Source organism: Schistocerca americana, chromosome 11 (assembly GCF_021461395.2).
Source record: "Schistocerca americana isolate TAMUIC-IGC-003095 chromosome 11, iqSchAmer2.1, whole genome shotgun sequence".
NCBI classification, from domain to species: Eukaryota; Metazoa; Arthropoda; class Insecta; order Orthoptera; family Acrididae; genus Schistocerca; species Schistocerca americana.
This window is the reverse complement of record NC_060129.1, coordinates 183,749,833-183,766,001: the sequence shown is the minus strand read 5'-3', so window position 1 is coordinate 183,766,001 and position 16,169 is coordinate 183,749,833. Positions and strand designations below refer to the sequence as shown.

General features: G+C 44.8%; 1 protein-coding gene across 1 annotated transcript; it reads right to left on the bottom strand.

The window, feature by feature from the left end:
- Positions 1-600: 600 nt before the first annotated feature.
- LOC124553507 (seminal vesicle major clotting proteins-like) lies at positions 601-3,789 on the bottom strand. The gene is made up of 2 exons (XM_047127360.1): positions 3,640-3,789; positions 601-1,152 (listed from the first exon to the last, which is right to left on the bottom strand). The coding sequence occupies exons 1-2, from the start codon at positions 3,787-3,789 to the stop codon at positions 601-603; spliced, it is 702 nt and encodes a 233-aa protein (XP_046983316.1).
- Positions 3,790-16,169: the final 12,380 nt, after the last annotated feature.

The following is a 16,169-nucleotide window of genomic DNA, read 5'->3' as shown; positions in this document are numbered from 1 at the left end:
CTGTCCTCTCAAGTTGAGCTGTCCTCTCAAGTTGAGCTGTCCTCGCAAGCCGTGCTGTCATCGCAAGCTGTGCTCTCCTCGCAAGCTGTGCTTTCCTCGCAACCTGTGCTGTCCTCGCAAGCCGTGCTGTCCTCGCAAGCCGTGCTGTCCTCGCAAGACATGCTGTCCTCGCAAGCCGTGCTGTCCTCGCAAGCCGTGCTGTCGTCGGAAGCCGTGCTGTCCTCGCAAGCCGTACTGTCATCGCTAGCTTTGCTGTCCTCGCAAGTTGTGCTGTCCTCAGAAGTTGTGCTGTCCTTTAAAGTTGAGCTGTCCTCTTCAGTTGGTCTGTCCTCTCAAGTTGAGCTGTCCTCTCAAGTTGAGCTGTCCTCTCAAGTTGAGTTGTTCTCTCATATTGAGCTGTCCTCGCAAGCCGTGCTGTCCTCGCAAGCTGTGCTGTCCTTGCGAGCTTTGCTGTCCTCGAAAGTTGTGCTTTCCTCTCAAGTAGTGGTGTCCTCGCAAGTTGAGCAGTCCTGTTAAGCTAAGCTGCCCTCTCAAGTTGAATTGCCCTCTCAAGTTGAGCTGTCCTCTCAAGTTGAGCTGTCCTCTCAAGTTGAGCTGTCCTCACAAGTTGTGCTGTCCTCTCAAGTTGTGCTGTCCCCTCAAGTTGAGCTGTCCTCTCAAGTGTAGCTGTCCTCTCAAGTTGAGCTGTCCTCTCAAGTTGAGCTGTCCACTCAAGTTGAGCTGTCCTCTCAAGTTGAGCTGTCCTCTCAAGTTGAGCTGTCCTCTCAAGTTGAGCTGTCCTCTAAAGTTGAGCTGTCCTCTCAAGTTGAGCTGTCCTCTCAAGTTGAGCTGTCCTTTCAAGTAGAGCTGTCCTCGTAAGCTGTGCTGTCCTCGCAGGCCTTGCTGGCCTCGCAAGCTGTGCTGTCCTTGCAAGCTGTGCTGTCCTCGCAAGCTGTGCTGTCCTCGCAAGCCATGCTGTCCTCGCAAGCCGTGCTGTCCTCGCAAGCCGTGCTGTCCTCGCAAGCTTTGCTGTCCTCGCAAGCTGTGCTGTCCTCGCAAGCTGTGCTGTCCGCGCAAGCTGTGCTGTCCTCGCAAGCTGTGCTGTCGTCTCAAGTTGAGCTGCCCTCTCAAGTTGAGCTGCCCTCTTAAGTTGAGCTGTCCTCTCAAGTTGAGCTGTCAAGTTGAGCTGTCCTCTCAAGTTGAGCTGTCCTCGCAAGTTGAGCTGTCCTCTCAAGTTGAGCTGTCCTCTCAAGTTGAGCTGTCCTCGCAAGCCGTGCTGTCCTCGCAAGCCGTGCTGTCCTCGCAAGCCGTGCTTACCTCGGTAGCCGTTCTGTCCTCAGAAGCCGTGCTGTCCTTGCAAGCCGTGCTGTCCTCACAAGTTGTGCTGTCCTCCCAAGTTGAGCTGTCCTCTCAAGTTGAGCTGTCCCCTCAAGTTGAGCTGTCCCCTCAAGGTCAGCTGATTTTGTAAGTCATACTGCTTTTACAAGGTGTGCTGCGTATGCAAGTCGTGCTGTGTTGCCATGACATGCTGTCTTGGCAAGACATGCTGTCTTCGCAAGGTGTGCCATCTTTGCAAGTCGTGCTGTCTACACAAGGTGTGCTATCTTCACACAGTGTACTGCCTTTGGAAATCGTACTGTCTTTGCTGTCTTGGAAAGGCGGCAGGCAGCACACACTGTAAAGGCAATATGCACTATAAAACAAGTACACAATGGAATGGCAGCACAAGCTGCAAAGGCAGCACATGCTGCAATGGCTGCATATGCTACAAAGGCTGCATATGCTACAAAGACTGCACACCATGTAAAGTGTGCAAACGCTGTAACAGCAGCACATGCTGCAATGGCAGCACACACTACAAAGGCAGCACATGCTACAAAGGCGGCACACAATACTTGGGAGCGCACACTGCAAAGGCAGCCCATGCTGAAAAAGGCAGCACAAACTGAAAATTCAGCACATATCGGAAAGGCGTCACACAATGGCAAGGTACTGCACACTGAAACCCAGCATGCACTGGGAAGCAAGCATACAATGAAATAACAACACACTGTAAAGTGTCACAATGTGGATAGGCAGCACACACTGAAAGGCCGGAAACACTAGAAAAGCAGAAGACAAAGGAAAGGCACCATGCATGTCAAAGGCAGCCTGCACTTTAAATGCAGCACACGCTGCAAAGGTAGTAGGCACTGCAAAGAAAACATGCACTGCAAAGGCAGGACACACTGCAAAGGCAGCAGGCCCTGCAAACACTGCACATGCTGTGAAGCACATGATGATAAGGCAGCACCTGGTGCAATGGCAGTACACACTGCATAGCCAGCACTCGCTGAAAAGGCAGCATACATTGGGAATTCAGCAAATGCTGCAAAGGCAGCATGCACCTCCCTCTATAACAGCACATGCCTCTATAGCCACACTCGCTGCTATGGCAGCATGTGGTCCTATGGCAGCACATGTGGTAATGTCAGCATGCGCTACATTGGCAGGATATGCAGGAAAGGTAGCACATGCTGGAAAGGTAATACACACTGCAAAGGCAGCACATGCTTGCACATACATCGGAAAGCAATACACACTTGAAAGGCCGCACACACAGCAAATCACACACACTGGGAAGGCAGCTCACCATGGAAAGGCAGCATACTCTGGAAAGCCAGCATACCCCAGAAAGGCAGCACACCCCGGAAAGGCAGCACAACCTGGAAAGGCAGCACACCCTGGAAGGGCAACACACCCTAGAAAGGCAGCACACCCTGGATATGCATCACAACCTGGATATGCAACACACACTATAAAGGCAGCACACTTTGGATATGCAACACACACTATAAAGGCAGCAGACACTGGAATGCATCACAAACTGGACAGGCAGCACTCACTGGAGATGCAGCACACACTGGAAAGGCAGCACTCAATGGAAATGCATCACAAACTGGATAGGCAGCAGTCACTAGAAAAGCGGTGCACACTAGAAATCCACACACAATGGTAGGCAGCACAAATTGGAAAGGAGCACATGCTGCAACGGCAGAACACGCTGCAATAGCAGCACACACTGCTGTGGCAGCAGCACGCTGCAATGGCAGAACATACTGCCATGACAGCACATGTTGCAAAGGAAGCACATATTAGAAAGGCAACACACATTGGAAAGTCACCTCATATTTTAAAGACAGCACACATTGGGAAGGCAGCACATATTGGGAAGGCAGCACACATCGGAAAGGAAGCACACATTTAATATGCAGCAACACTGGAGAAGCACACATAGTGGAAAGCACCACGCTGGAGTCCGCAGCTCGTGGTCGTGCGGTAGCGTTCTCATTTCCCACGCTCGGGTTCGATTCCTGGCGGGGTCAGGGATTTTCTCTGCCTCGTGATGACTGGGTGTTGTGTGCTGTCCTTAGGTTAGTTAGGTTTAAGTAGTTCTAAGTTCTAGGGGACTGATGACCATAGATGTTAAGTCCCATAGTGCTCAGAGCCATTTTGAACCACATTGGAAAGGCACCACGTACTGAAAAGGCATCACACACTGGTAAGGCTGCAGTCGCAGCGTGTGCTGCCTCACATTGTGTGTGGTTTTCAAGTGATGTGGCTCCGCAGTGTGTTCTGTGTTTCCAGTGAGTGTTGCCTATCCAGTTTGTGATGCCTTACCAATGTCTGCGCCTTTCCACTGTGTTCTTCCTTTCCAGTATATGCTGCTTTTCCAGTTTGTGCTGCCTTTCCAGTGTGTTTCAGGCTTCTCAATGTGTGCTGCCTTTGCAGCATGTGCTGCCTTTGCAGCATGTGCTTCCTTTGCTGCATGTGCCTCTTTGCAGTCTGTGCTGCATTTGAACATGTGTTGCATTTTCATTGTGTGCCGCCTTTGCAGCATGTGCTGCTTTTGCAGGGTATGCAGCCTTTACAAGGTGTGCATCCTTCATAAAATTTGTAGTATTTGCAATGCTTGCAGTGATTTCAAGGTGTGCAGCATTCGCAATCTGTGCAGCTTTCACAAGGTATGCTGCCTTAGCAAAGTGTGCTATGTTCACAATGTGTGCTGCCTTTGCAATGTTTGCAGCCTTCACAAGTGATTCTGTCTTCGCAATGTGGTTCAAATGGCTCTGAGCACTATGGGACTTAACATCTGAGGTCATCAGTCACCTAGAACTTCGAACTACTGAAACCTAACCAACCTAAGGACATCACACACATCCATGCCCGAGGCAGGATTCGAACCAGCGACCATAGCAGTTGCGCAGGTCCTGACTGAAGCGCCTAGAACCTGTCGGCCACCGCGGCCGGCTTATTCACAATGTGTGCTGCCTTCATACGGTATGCTGCATTTATACAGTGTACTGGCTTCACAAGGTGTGCTGCCTTCACAAGTTGGCCCTCCTTCACAATATGTACTGCCTTTGCAGTGTCTTATTTCTTCACATGGTCTTCTTCCTTTGCATGCTGTGCTACCTTCGCAAGGTTTGCTACTTTCGAGAGGTTGACTGCCTTCACCAGATATGCAGCTTCCGCAAGGTAACCTTGCAAAGGCAGCACATATTGTGAAGGCAACACACCTAGCTAATGCAGCATTTCTTGTGAAGCAGCACTCCTTGAGAAGCCAGCACATTTTGTGAAGGTAGCACAACTTCTGATAGTAGAGGCAGAAAACCTTGCGAAGGTTACACACTGTGTCAAGGCAGAACAGCTTGCAAAGGCAGCACACCTCACGAAAGTAGCACACCTTGCGAAGACAGGACAGAATGCAATGGCACAAAATCTTGCAAAGGAGAACACCTTGCAAAGAACAACTGCCTTGCAAAGGCAGCACACCTTGTGGAGGCTGCACACATTGCGAATGCAGGACACCTTGCAAAGACAGCACATTTCCTAAATACAGCCCTCCTCCAAAGGACAGCACATATCCCAAAGGCAGCACACCTTCTGGAGACAGTTTACTTTCGTGCATATTGTCCACAAACTGAGGAAAGAAATATAGGATGTGAAGTTACCTTCCCATTCCTGCATATTTTTGCGGGAACGGTCGCAGCATTCGGCATCTGGCAGTAGGTGTGCAGGGTTGAGGTTCCGTCATGACTTCTGGTGTGGTGGGCGCGCTGTCGCTCCACATCAGCTGTGCACGCGAGTGCAGCGTGCTCAGTGCAGCTGCTGCGCCACACTTCTGTGTGCAGCACGTTGGTCTCTGTTCCACAGGTGTAGCCTGTACGAGCGACCTTCCAAGCAGTTAATAATTAATGTAAACCCAGCCATGTCGCTGTTTTATGCTCTACGTGTTAATTTAATGGTACTCTTGTCTTACGTTTTATAATTCAATAGAAGAGTTCCTATTAGGAGATTGACCTCTTGGACGTAGAATGCCTTTCATATCTTCTGCCAAAATGATATTACCTTAATGAAATCTGAAGAGAGGGACAATTTTGTAATTAAAGGAACTCTGCTCGTTTACGTAGTTTACTGCTACCAGGTTGAACATATATATTAAATAGCCAGGTGTTGTAAACAGTACAAGCTACAACTGTATTACATGTGAGTTTTCAACGTGATCCACTATTATGCCCTCTTTCGCGAGTATCACGGTCTCTAATTCATCTCCAGTTCCAGCATTAATTACAGCGCTATATCCCAATACAACGTGTAGTGCAGTATCCTTTACTTCTGTAACTAGAATAATATCAATGTTTGGCTCATACATAAAGTCTTTCAAGGTACTTGCTTTTAGAGAGCTCCCTATGCTGTTTATGGATTCATAATGTATCACATTTCATAAATTCAACTCTTTCATCGCATGCAGTCAGTATGAAAGCTATGGATAAGTGTCACATACGTATCTACCTCTGTCGCTTAGTTTGGATGAGGTAACCATTCCCGTCCCCCCTTGCAATCTTAGTAAGCATGCAGCGAAAATCGTGCACAGACACACATGTGAAACTCTTAAATTGACCGAATCAGTTCGATAGCTGTGATTCAGGGCCTAGTGTAATGCCACCATGTGTTTGAAACCTCCGCAAAGAATTCTGTTGCATGGTTCATACTAATGTCTCGATATCGCCATTGTGTAACTTACAGCAAGTATTTTATTCTTGTCGCTCACCTACATTAAGGAAAATGGGAAACATTTACCACCTTCCGATATTGTTGTCACTGTTAGTAAGTAGAATGAAAGTAGTCTCTGGTCAGGAGAAACTAAAAGCGATTATGTGTTTCCACAGACAGAGCTTCACAATTCGTATCAGTACACTGCCCCATCCAAGGGGCAGATTCGTTACTCTGTCGTATGCATATAACGAGATAACATAAAGACTTTACGTCACAGCTACTCAGTTTATGGGGCTAGGTAACCTACACACATCGACATCATTCACTTCTTCTTCGCTGAGATAGTATAAATTTCCTAAGTAAAATGACATTGCAAGTTGTTGTTGTAGTGAACATCTTCTAAATGCTTAATGCAAAGACACTATTTACACACGGTCATCCTGACTGACGATGCGAGGAAGTAAATTGACTGGCTCGGTTAAGAGGTGTATATAATTTTGATTCGTTTCACAATAGATTCACGTAGAATGGTCATTTTTGAAAGTTTCGGCGAACAATACAGTTAAGACTTTGATTACGATACATGCATCACATTCTTGTAAAGCTATTGTATTAAACGTGTGCTACTTTCGATATTAATCACAATTGCAGAAAGCAGCAATGAATATGTCTCGTCTCGTTTCTCCGACCGTTTCCCGTACTGTGCGACCCACAGAGCTCTATCGCTGCATCAGCGGTCGATTGTTGCTGTTGCCGCCACGGAATGGTGGCAGTTAAATTCAAATAGCCTCCAAGTATAAGGGATTCTACGATATAAATGAAAATGGAAAGAAGTAACGAAAGCGGCAACTAGTAGTCAAACTCAACGATCCTGGTGGTTTAATGCTATGACAATTTTAAACAATAAACTACGCAGTGGAACTGAGAGCTATCACAGGAATCTGCAATATACCCTCGATGGACAAACTGAGTAAAGTTTTCGTCCTTGCCACTTCTCATTTTACAGACAACTGATTCTGACTACTTCTTATGAGCTGAACTGAGGCCATAACTCATGTCGAAGTTGTCTGTTTGTATTACTACTATCGTATCTTTCTTAGGTAAAGAACGAGCAAAATAGCAGTTTTGCGTTTAGCATGCAATCATCCAGGATACAATTTCTACAGTCAGAGCATTTTCTGTTGCGGCATAGGAATGATTATGTGATTACTTCTGTATGGAATTCATCTGTAACTTTATGAACTCAATATTTAGTAAGAGGGCCAACCGAATTACATACTGCACAGTGTGAATAATTGCTGCAATTTTGGTGGCAACAACAACAAACAACCAGTCAGTGCCGAGATTTGGCTGTAGAATAGTGGCAACACAGAGCTACCGTTGCAGCCGAGTGGTTCATGAAGCCTTGGCCGTGACCACAGCGGCTGAGGCGCGTCTACAGCCGTAGCAACCGCACAGCAGCCCACACTGAGGTGTGACGTCACACGGCACCCCTGTCTCGGTTGACCACCCACAACGTGTTTCGCTACATTTGATCAATTCACTATTTGCTCATACCTGAAACGTTAGTAAGTTTTTTTTGTGATCGGTATAAACAAATGAAACGTGTTGTATAATACTCCCCTACGAGGGGCATTACTATTAACAATTTTACATTCAATTTTTATCAATAGCTTATTTGCTAGTTGCCCCATTTCCTCTTTCTACGCTCAGTTAGCGTCAAGCAAATCACGCGTACCTTCGAAACTTGGACCTTTTTACCAGATACATCTCTAGAAGTATTAGGTACATAACATGTCTTTGTAATTTACACGCAGAACTTAATTTTCTACGAAAAAGACAGACGTCAATCCTTATCTCTGTTTAAGATACGCGTCGGAATCTCTCCCTACTTGAAGCGGCGAACGTATGTCCGAAACTCCGCCCATAGCTCATCCCCGCATATACTGCCGATTGCAACGTGCGCGCCCAGTAGTCTCTGATCAGTTACGCCATTGTAATCTGTCCAGAGTGAGCTGTTTCGCCGTCCACAGATTATTACAGAACGTGCACGGCCTTTATACCCAGTTTATGTATTTTAGACTTTCCGTTTCAAGGTTTGCCAAATGACAGTCGCTCCCAGTCCGTGTTTCACGACCGCTTTCTTTGCAGTCTGCCGCCGATTGTGAACTTAGCTCCTTTTCCAGTCACATAACCTTTCTTCCAACGTTGGTTGTAATGACTGATGCCTCTTGTTACTCCATGCCATGAATGGTTATCTGCATTCCGAAGAGCTAAATGAAAATTAATGCAACGTAGACTATTATTTTAAACTGATGGAAGTAACAGTTCTTAGCGAGTAGCCTCGAACCCGATATTCAATTCAGAGTTTACCTCGGACGAGAAAAAACGTTCTGTGAAGTGTTGAAAGCTGTGACGAAAAACGGAATCTATTTATTTCCATTCTCTACAAAGGAAGTACAAAAAAATCAACTTATCCCATATCTGTAATACAAATTTATTTGAAAGCGCTGGCCATCGCTACGGTCGTACGAAGGCAATCCAAAGTTTATTCCACACCGCCAGACTGCGTTATGCGATACTCTCTGGCGCTGTGTGCTGACGGATTTGAAATCGCAGCCGCCTGTCTCTGTGACGTGGCAGTCTTGTTCGCTCACAGTTATTTCATATTTCGTGTTACCTCCTTTCATGCTAAAAGACCGCAGCCTTCTCTCGACGCACACAAAAACAGATTTCTATTTTTTTTTTTTATTCATTTCACGAAAATGCGTGATTCGCGCCGAACCAGCGATATGGAAAGACGTTCTATTGGCGTCTCGCGTGGCAGAAGACGTTGACTGCGAAAGGAGTTTCGGAGGACGCAGTGCAGCCGTTGGTCGACAGATGGCAGTAGGCGACTTGCAGTGTCCGGCAGTGATATAAACAATAAGACGCTAAAAAGAAATAAACAGCGCGGAAAAGAGTAACATGTCTACTGGGCATCTTGTGACACGCGGCGATCACCGACATTGTATATAATAGTGCACACGAAAATTCTGATAGCCTTTTGTTGAGAATTGTAAATATCGAAAGCGGGAGAAATGTTAAGCGTAAAAATAAAATCTTTGCTTCCCTGTGTTTCCGTTTTGTAACAGGAAAGGTATGTTAATATTTACTTTCATTGCGTGAAACAAAAAGTAAAACATTCCTTAGCAGTTCTACGTATGCCTACCGAGTGTGTTTTTCACAAACCGATCTTTCACCACCGCTTGTGGTTCGTCATGTAAACACTATCATATCGGTTTTCGAAATGCGGTTACCGGTTCCGGGTTTTTTTACTGTATTTTAAAGGTAAAGCACACTACCACCACATTCCATCATTTTACCTTTTGTAGCACAATCATTTTATCAGAGACTAAGTAAGTATTGAACTCCTGGGAAAGCGGTCAGCGCTCAACTCGGCTCATCTCTGGCATGAATGACGGTGCACGATGACAAAATCTCGCTTAAACAGCACTGCTTAAGTTACGCCTTTTTTCACAAACGTGGCACATACGTCTCTGGATGACTTCCAAACGGGTCGACCCCCCATGTTCCGCCACGTCACTCGAATACCAGCGCTGGTTACACGAAATCGCCAAATAATGACATTGTATTGACTTTGAACGTATTTAATTATGCTTGCAGATCTTAGTAACGTAGAAGCCGAATGTATTTTTCTGTTGATTCTCCCTCTTCTGCAGCCCACAGAGCTTTGTCAGTGCCCCAGCCATTGATTGTTGGTGCTAGCCTTCCGCAACGTCGGCAGTTGAACTTTCTAGCTAGTAATGTCGATTTTATTAAGTAAGTGAAAACGGAGGAAAATGATAATAATTTCACAACCACCAGTCAAACGTAACGTTTAGCGAAGTTATAGGCGAGCAAAGCCTTAAGCCAAAAATTACGACAATGGGGCACACATAACCGTTATTGCATAAATCCACATTCAGAGTTGGGCCTTCCACGCACAATGTCGCAAAAGTTACCGTTATGTCCAAACGAAATTACGCATCGTATTCTTCGATGAAAAATGCCACTGACTTCCACGAATCACTTGTGGCGTAATGTTTTCATAACACTTCCACCTCACTACAATAAACGGCTGTGAGCTCTATTACACATTCTGTCCGATGTAGAAGCACTTCAATATTTCCGCAATAGTAATTTAGGAGATACTCAAAGCTGTCACCTTTGGTCCTCTTAATTATCACGTCAGTATTCACATATGTTATGTGAGCGTCGACCACCGGTTTGCTCACACGGAGAGATGATGATTTGTTGTCATCAAACAGCACATGTGGAAACCGAATCACCAAACTCGTCGTTCATCCGAACATGAGTTAACTATCGTATTCGTCTCTAGAAAACAGTACTTATTGATAAAAGCGACAGTAATTTCTGTAACCGTTCTCTTTCGTCAACTGTTAATTGCATTCTTCTTAGTTCAAGGGTTTTCAGTTCTTCAGCAAAACATAAAGTAACAGTTTCAAAGACGAGATATTTATGAAATGCCACTAAAACAGCACTGCGCCGAAAATTCCGTTACGACTGTGGACGGAGTGTGTCGCAACGACATTCTTCTGACACACACTTCCGGCGTTCTTGGCCGGCTTAGACGTGAGTAACAAATCGAGGTTCGGATGAATGTCTCCACCGCCTCTTCCTGGACCAGCTGACACCAGCCGTGCTGCCAAACGAGGTGTCGACGTCTGCGACGCTGCTTCCCCCGTGCTTAAAACGTAAACGAGTCTTGAGACTCCTCTGTCATCTGTCGATGCTACGGCAACAGCCGCCGTGCGGCTACAAGTTGCTGCTGTACATTCTCCTCTCTGCGGCCTGTCTTCTCACACAAGTGATGGGGCTCGGTTTTACGTGAATATAAGTAACGTAACTATTATTGCGTACAACACCACAGCCAATATTTACAGTTACTAGTAACTGCTTTTTCGCATTACTCATCTTAAATGTATTCAGGTTTTGTAATACCTTAACTGTTTTCGTATGTGCTTGTGGTCGTCGGCAAGCAAATGCATCATTACCAGCGCAGAAAACTCATCGTCGTCAAACCGGCATCGGAGACGAATTTGCGTACCTGCAAAGGTAGCTACTTACGAGAGTTTACATGTATTCTGGAACCTACACAGCTTACTCTGTTATTGGCCACACTAAGAAAATAAAATTAGCACTCGAAAAATACCGTCTGTTTAGGAACTTAGGGAATGTCAAGGGCGCACTTTTTGTTTGGCTCTAGCTTTAAAGCGCCATAAAAACATTTAGTCGTGTATATGTAACCTTTTGCAACTCTGCACCTTACAAATTATTTTTCTCGCCTTACCCGTGTTTCTACTAGCTGACTGCTGACATGTTTTCCTTATTACAGCATTTTCCATTGCGAAGTGGGGCTGTGGCCCTTTACATATTCCGGCCACATATGAAGAGAGTGTTATGATTGTCATGATGACAATGATGATGGAAAAGAGAAAGTTGTTCTTATTGTGTCTCGTACTATCAAGAGCTTAGTGAGTATCTATGCAGTTTCTTTGCGACAGTACTTTATTATCTAAAGATCAGGGCAGGCGTCTCTTGCTGATACACTATGGTGACGTCATAACATCCACACTCGCGACTCATTCATTACGAATGGCTCTGCACTGCCACATATGCTAGCTCTGTAATGGAGTGTGGCTGGCCTCACATTCTCCTCACTAAAATAATACAGTGAGTGCTCTGACACATTATGGTTTTTTGAAAAAATTAAATTCTTCGCTATTTCAAAGCGTCTCAATTTTGTTCTACTGTAAGTGTAAAACAATTTTAAAACGTGGAAATGGCGGATATCTGTTCGACTGTGTTTTACTCTCTGGGCGATAAGCGCAAAAATACTTTTTTAAGGCATTGTCTTCGCCTCGACAAACGGATCTCCTGTCCTCTGTTGACAACATGCTAACATTGTTCCCGTCACGTCTTCCTCCTCGAAATTCTACAGTAGTCTGTTTCACATTTTTGCTATACGTTAAAAAAAATACCGCAATTTTTTTTTTTACTACGAGAAACGAGATTATCATTTTTATTTCTTCTTGTGAAGTGTGCTATCCGTCGCGTTTAAATGACCGACATTGCACAGTTGTACCACAGATTGGCACGATTTGTGTATCTACATACTCTTCAGAAATCATTGCCCATTCTAATGAGGAAACGTATTTAAATCTTGCTTCGTAACAATTTGGTTAAATGTATCACATGTGCTTTTACGTAGTCACTGTGTACTGAACTTCAAAGTTATAAATCGCTCGTAACGCATTCCGTCATTTTGCCGTATTTAGCACTTTCTACCATAGACGAAGTGTATTGTATGACTTGAGAATTCGACCATTACTGTCGCGTCACGTCTAGAACAAACAGGGTGGGGAAAAACAATTTGACCGAAAGTGCAGAGCAGGAAGGCAGCATCAAATGAAGGAATTTCGGTATTGCAAGTGTCAGTTGAATATTTCGGGCGCTATGCCAACATGGCAACTGTGGTCACTTTGAAGATTTGCTATGACATACTTATAGCAATAAGTGGCGGCTCCCTTCTTACTCATTTTCACCTTTTTAAGACATACTGAAACATGAGACATGCACATCTGATTCTCTTCATCTCTAAAAACGTGCAGTGTCCTAAGTCAGCTAAGTGCGATACACGTGTAAGTGGCGCTTTAAATTTATCTTGTTCTCATGGTGGCGGTTGGTTAGTTCACATAGCCTGTGTTTACGTATACATTTTCTGTAAACTACCAGTCATTTGGAGCCAAGACGGTCGTGTGTGGGATTTTAATTACGTTCCGGTGCCGCCGAAAATATTCAGTCGCGAAGCCTAGTTGCTATACTCAAATTTTTGTGTTTCATACTGCGTTTCCACGATACACTTTTGGTCAGATTGTTTCTATGCACCCTGTATGACGACGCCGGATGGCAAACTTCGCTGAATCACAACAGCTTAAATTTTTCTTTTCTTACGAACGCTGGGTGACTGCCACCCATATTCTGCCACGTCACTGGAACGCTAGCACGCGACACATAAAATCACGAAACCAATATCAGATCCGCGTAATTACACTGTACCGATTATGTGCATATTTAAACGTTAATCACAAATGTAGATTGCAGTAATGTGTAAGATGAATTTCTTTTTCCGTTAGTCTTCCGCGTCCTGCAACCGACAGAGCTTTGTCGCTGCCTCAGCGACTGATTGTTGCTGCTACTACGCAGAACGATGTCAATTTTAAAGTCTGCCGCGAGTAATGGCGGTTTTCTGAAGCAAACGAAAGCGGGAGAAAAATGTATATGCATCATCTGATCGAGAGTGAATCCCTAATTGGCACAGCGACTTAATTTTTAATATTTACGAGCAGCAGAGCCTGGCGTAGCCGTCCAGTTGCGAGATGCGTGTCCATTCCGACACGTGAATCGCACCCCTAGTCGCTGGCAGTTGTAACATTGTAATGCATTCGAAGTGTGCTCTTTCGCACACCGCACCTACAGTACATGGATGGTCTTGTGTCTCAGCTGCCTCCAGCTGATTGTATCCTACACTCCTAAGAAGTAGACGATTCTGTGAGAAAATCTTCTGGAAAACACGTATAGACATCGCCAAAAAATACCTTCAGAACCTTTCTATCCAAGCCAGTTAACGCTTGTGCTTCTTATATTATGCTCACTTTAATGACACACGTGGTGCAGAATATGCGTAGCGGTAAGGGATGGAACTTATTTACACCCCACGGCTTTGAAAACGTATCATGGCTAGAAAAATTCCTGTCGAGTCGAGGCGGAACCTTAAACAAGTACACAGGATTAGCAGATATGTTGTCACCACCCATCGATTGTGAAGGTTTAATAAACAAGTTGACAGCGTCGTCTGTTTCGCATCGAGGCGGAATATAATCGCAGTGTGAGAACCTGTCTTACTTCGTGGCAACGTGTCCAGCTGTTGTCCTTCTGTATTTCTACAGACTGCATTCGTATCTGGTAACGAATAAGGAAAAAGATCTATCGTCGCGCTTTACACACAGAACATGTGAAGAGGAGCACCGTATGGAAACTAACAAGTAATTTACTGGAAACGTGATAAAAATCGAAAAAAAAATCTTGCGTCAGCGATATTATTCTGTCGTGTCTGGGCAGCGCAGAACGCGAGAACGAACGCCACCAAAGCTTTATTTTAATTTACGGCGCCTTTTTGCGTTGTACGGCGCTCGTTGGCGCACGTGAAACTTTGGGCACACACACACAGCGTTTCATACCTTAGGCCATAGTCACACACATGTAGACGGCAAATGCATCTATCCTTGCCGTGCCGAGGTTCGAAACCAGGTGGATAAGACAGTTGCAGTATTAAGCACTCATATCAACGACGGATCTCCGTGTCGTATTAGCGTCACACGTGCAGCAATTCAGTTAAGCTAATTTCCCCAAGACTCGCAGTGCTAATCCGGTATCTATCCCAGTTGCGTTTGGTCAGGTGGGACGACAGCAAACGTTTCACACACTGTCCTGACAATTCTTTATTTTCACGAACGACAGAATTCCTGTTCTTGTTAGACTGTGGCTCATTTAGCTGGCCGCTTCTACAGGAGAGCAAATATCGGCCTGGCGGGAAGCATACAGTTTTCTGGCCGTTTCCTCAGGAGCACGTGTGGTGTGCGTCATTATGCCTTAAGAAGTAACATCTGTGATGTCCGAATTTACACAGAATAAGAGGCTATGGTCCCTGCATACTCCAGTACAGATAGCGACACAGTATCGAGAGATGAAGCTTGAAGAACCGAATACGTTACTGATGGAGGACGCCCGTATACCGAGTTAGAGATTAACATCCCGTCGTCTCAAAATCTTCGCCATTCGTAGCGTTTTACACCTGACGACCGACACGCATCCCTGCTTTCAACCCATGGAAGGACACACTCGCCCTGTTTATTACGGCCGACTCTGCAGCGCCACACGTGCAGCCCCTGCCTTCGACAGAGCTCGGCCTTACAGTATTCTCACTAAGACGATGCGTTTAGTACTGCGAAAGATTTGTCCTATAATTAAGTTTTAGCTTTTAAATGGTGTACTGTTTGTTCTGCTACTGCTTTAATATGTTATCTAAACATATAAATGGCGTACATCTAATCGATCGTTAGGAAAACGGGGATTACATGTTCCAAACGCACAAATTTCCATCGCTTTATTTTCTGCATCGACATTCGAATTGCACAGCCTTTGTTGCCAAAGAGTTTTCGTTGTGGTTTGCTTCCTCCTCTGCGAAGTAGTGCTGTGATTTCTTATGCATTCCATGCACGTATCAAATCAGCATGAAAGTTGCCCTAATGAGAATAGAGAAGAAATTTTAACATTACTAGGTGCTCGTACTAAGTGTGGTGTCCGCTCTCCGACGTGTGCGAAAAGTCCATACCAGGAAACCGCACTACAAAATGGCACGCATTGTGTATGTTGATAATCTTTGAAAACCGTGTCCCAATTACGGCAAGCACAGTTGCTAAGCTAAAACTAATGTGTACTAATAAAATGTTTAATATGTCTCCAATACACTGACCTTACATAGGAAAGCGTCTCACGTTGAATTGCTAGAACAATAATTATAAAAGGTGGCAATGTTATTTACGCACTATCTTTTAAATAGATATGATGGTATCTGATACTCAGCTACTAATGCAAAGAAACGTACTGATGCTAAAATGCTTTAAATTCTTGCTATCATTTAATATTTAAAATTTAATAATTCTCTTCCTGTTAATATTTAATTAATTAACTTACGTCGTTCAGATTTCGTAACGATGACGGCCTTAAAATTTAAAGTTGTTCAGTCCCTGTTTTGTTTTCTTTCAATTGTTGCGAGCCAGCGATGGTGCAATATTGTTCGCTTTCAAGTCTACACATTTATAAAAATCAGGTCCAGGAAACACTTTTGTGATCACGGTTGCGATTCAGACGGTATTCGCGTCATTGTACTGATTAAGAGTTTTCGTTTCCGAAAGATGCAGGTTCGATCAAAGCTGTGTGCGCTTTTGCGCGTATAATGAAAATATTCCTAACGCGTCGCGTAACAAAAAGTAACATGCGAATCACAACCGTGGTCAAACGAAGAA

Bases quoted from the DNA above. Each gene is read 5' to 3' on its own strand.
- LOC124553507 (XM_047127360.1), bottom strand. From the start codon at position 3,789: ATGCAGCAAAGGAAGCACATGCTGCAAAGGCAGCACATGCTGCAAAGG. The intron at 1,153-3,639 runs GTAAGGCATCAC...TCAACTTGACAG, and splicing joins GTGGAAAGGCGCAGACATTG to CTCAACTTGAGAGGACAGCT.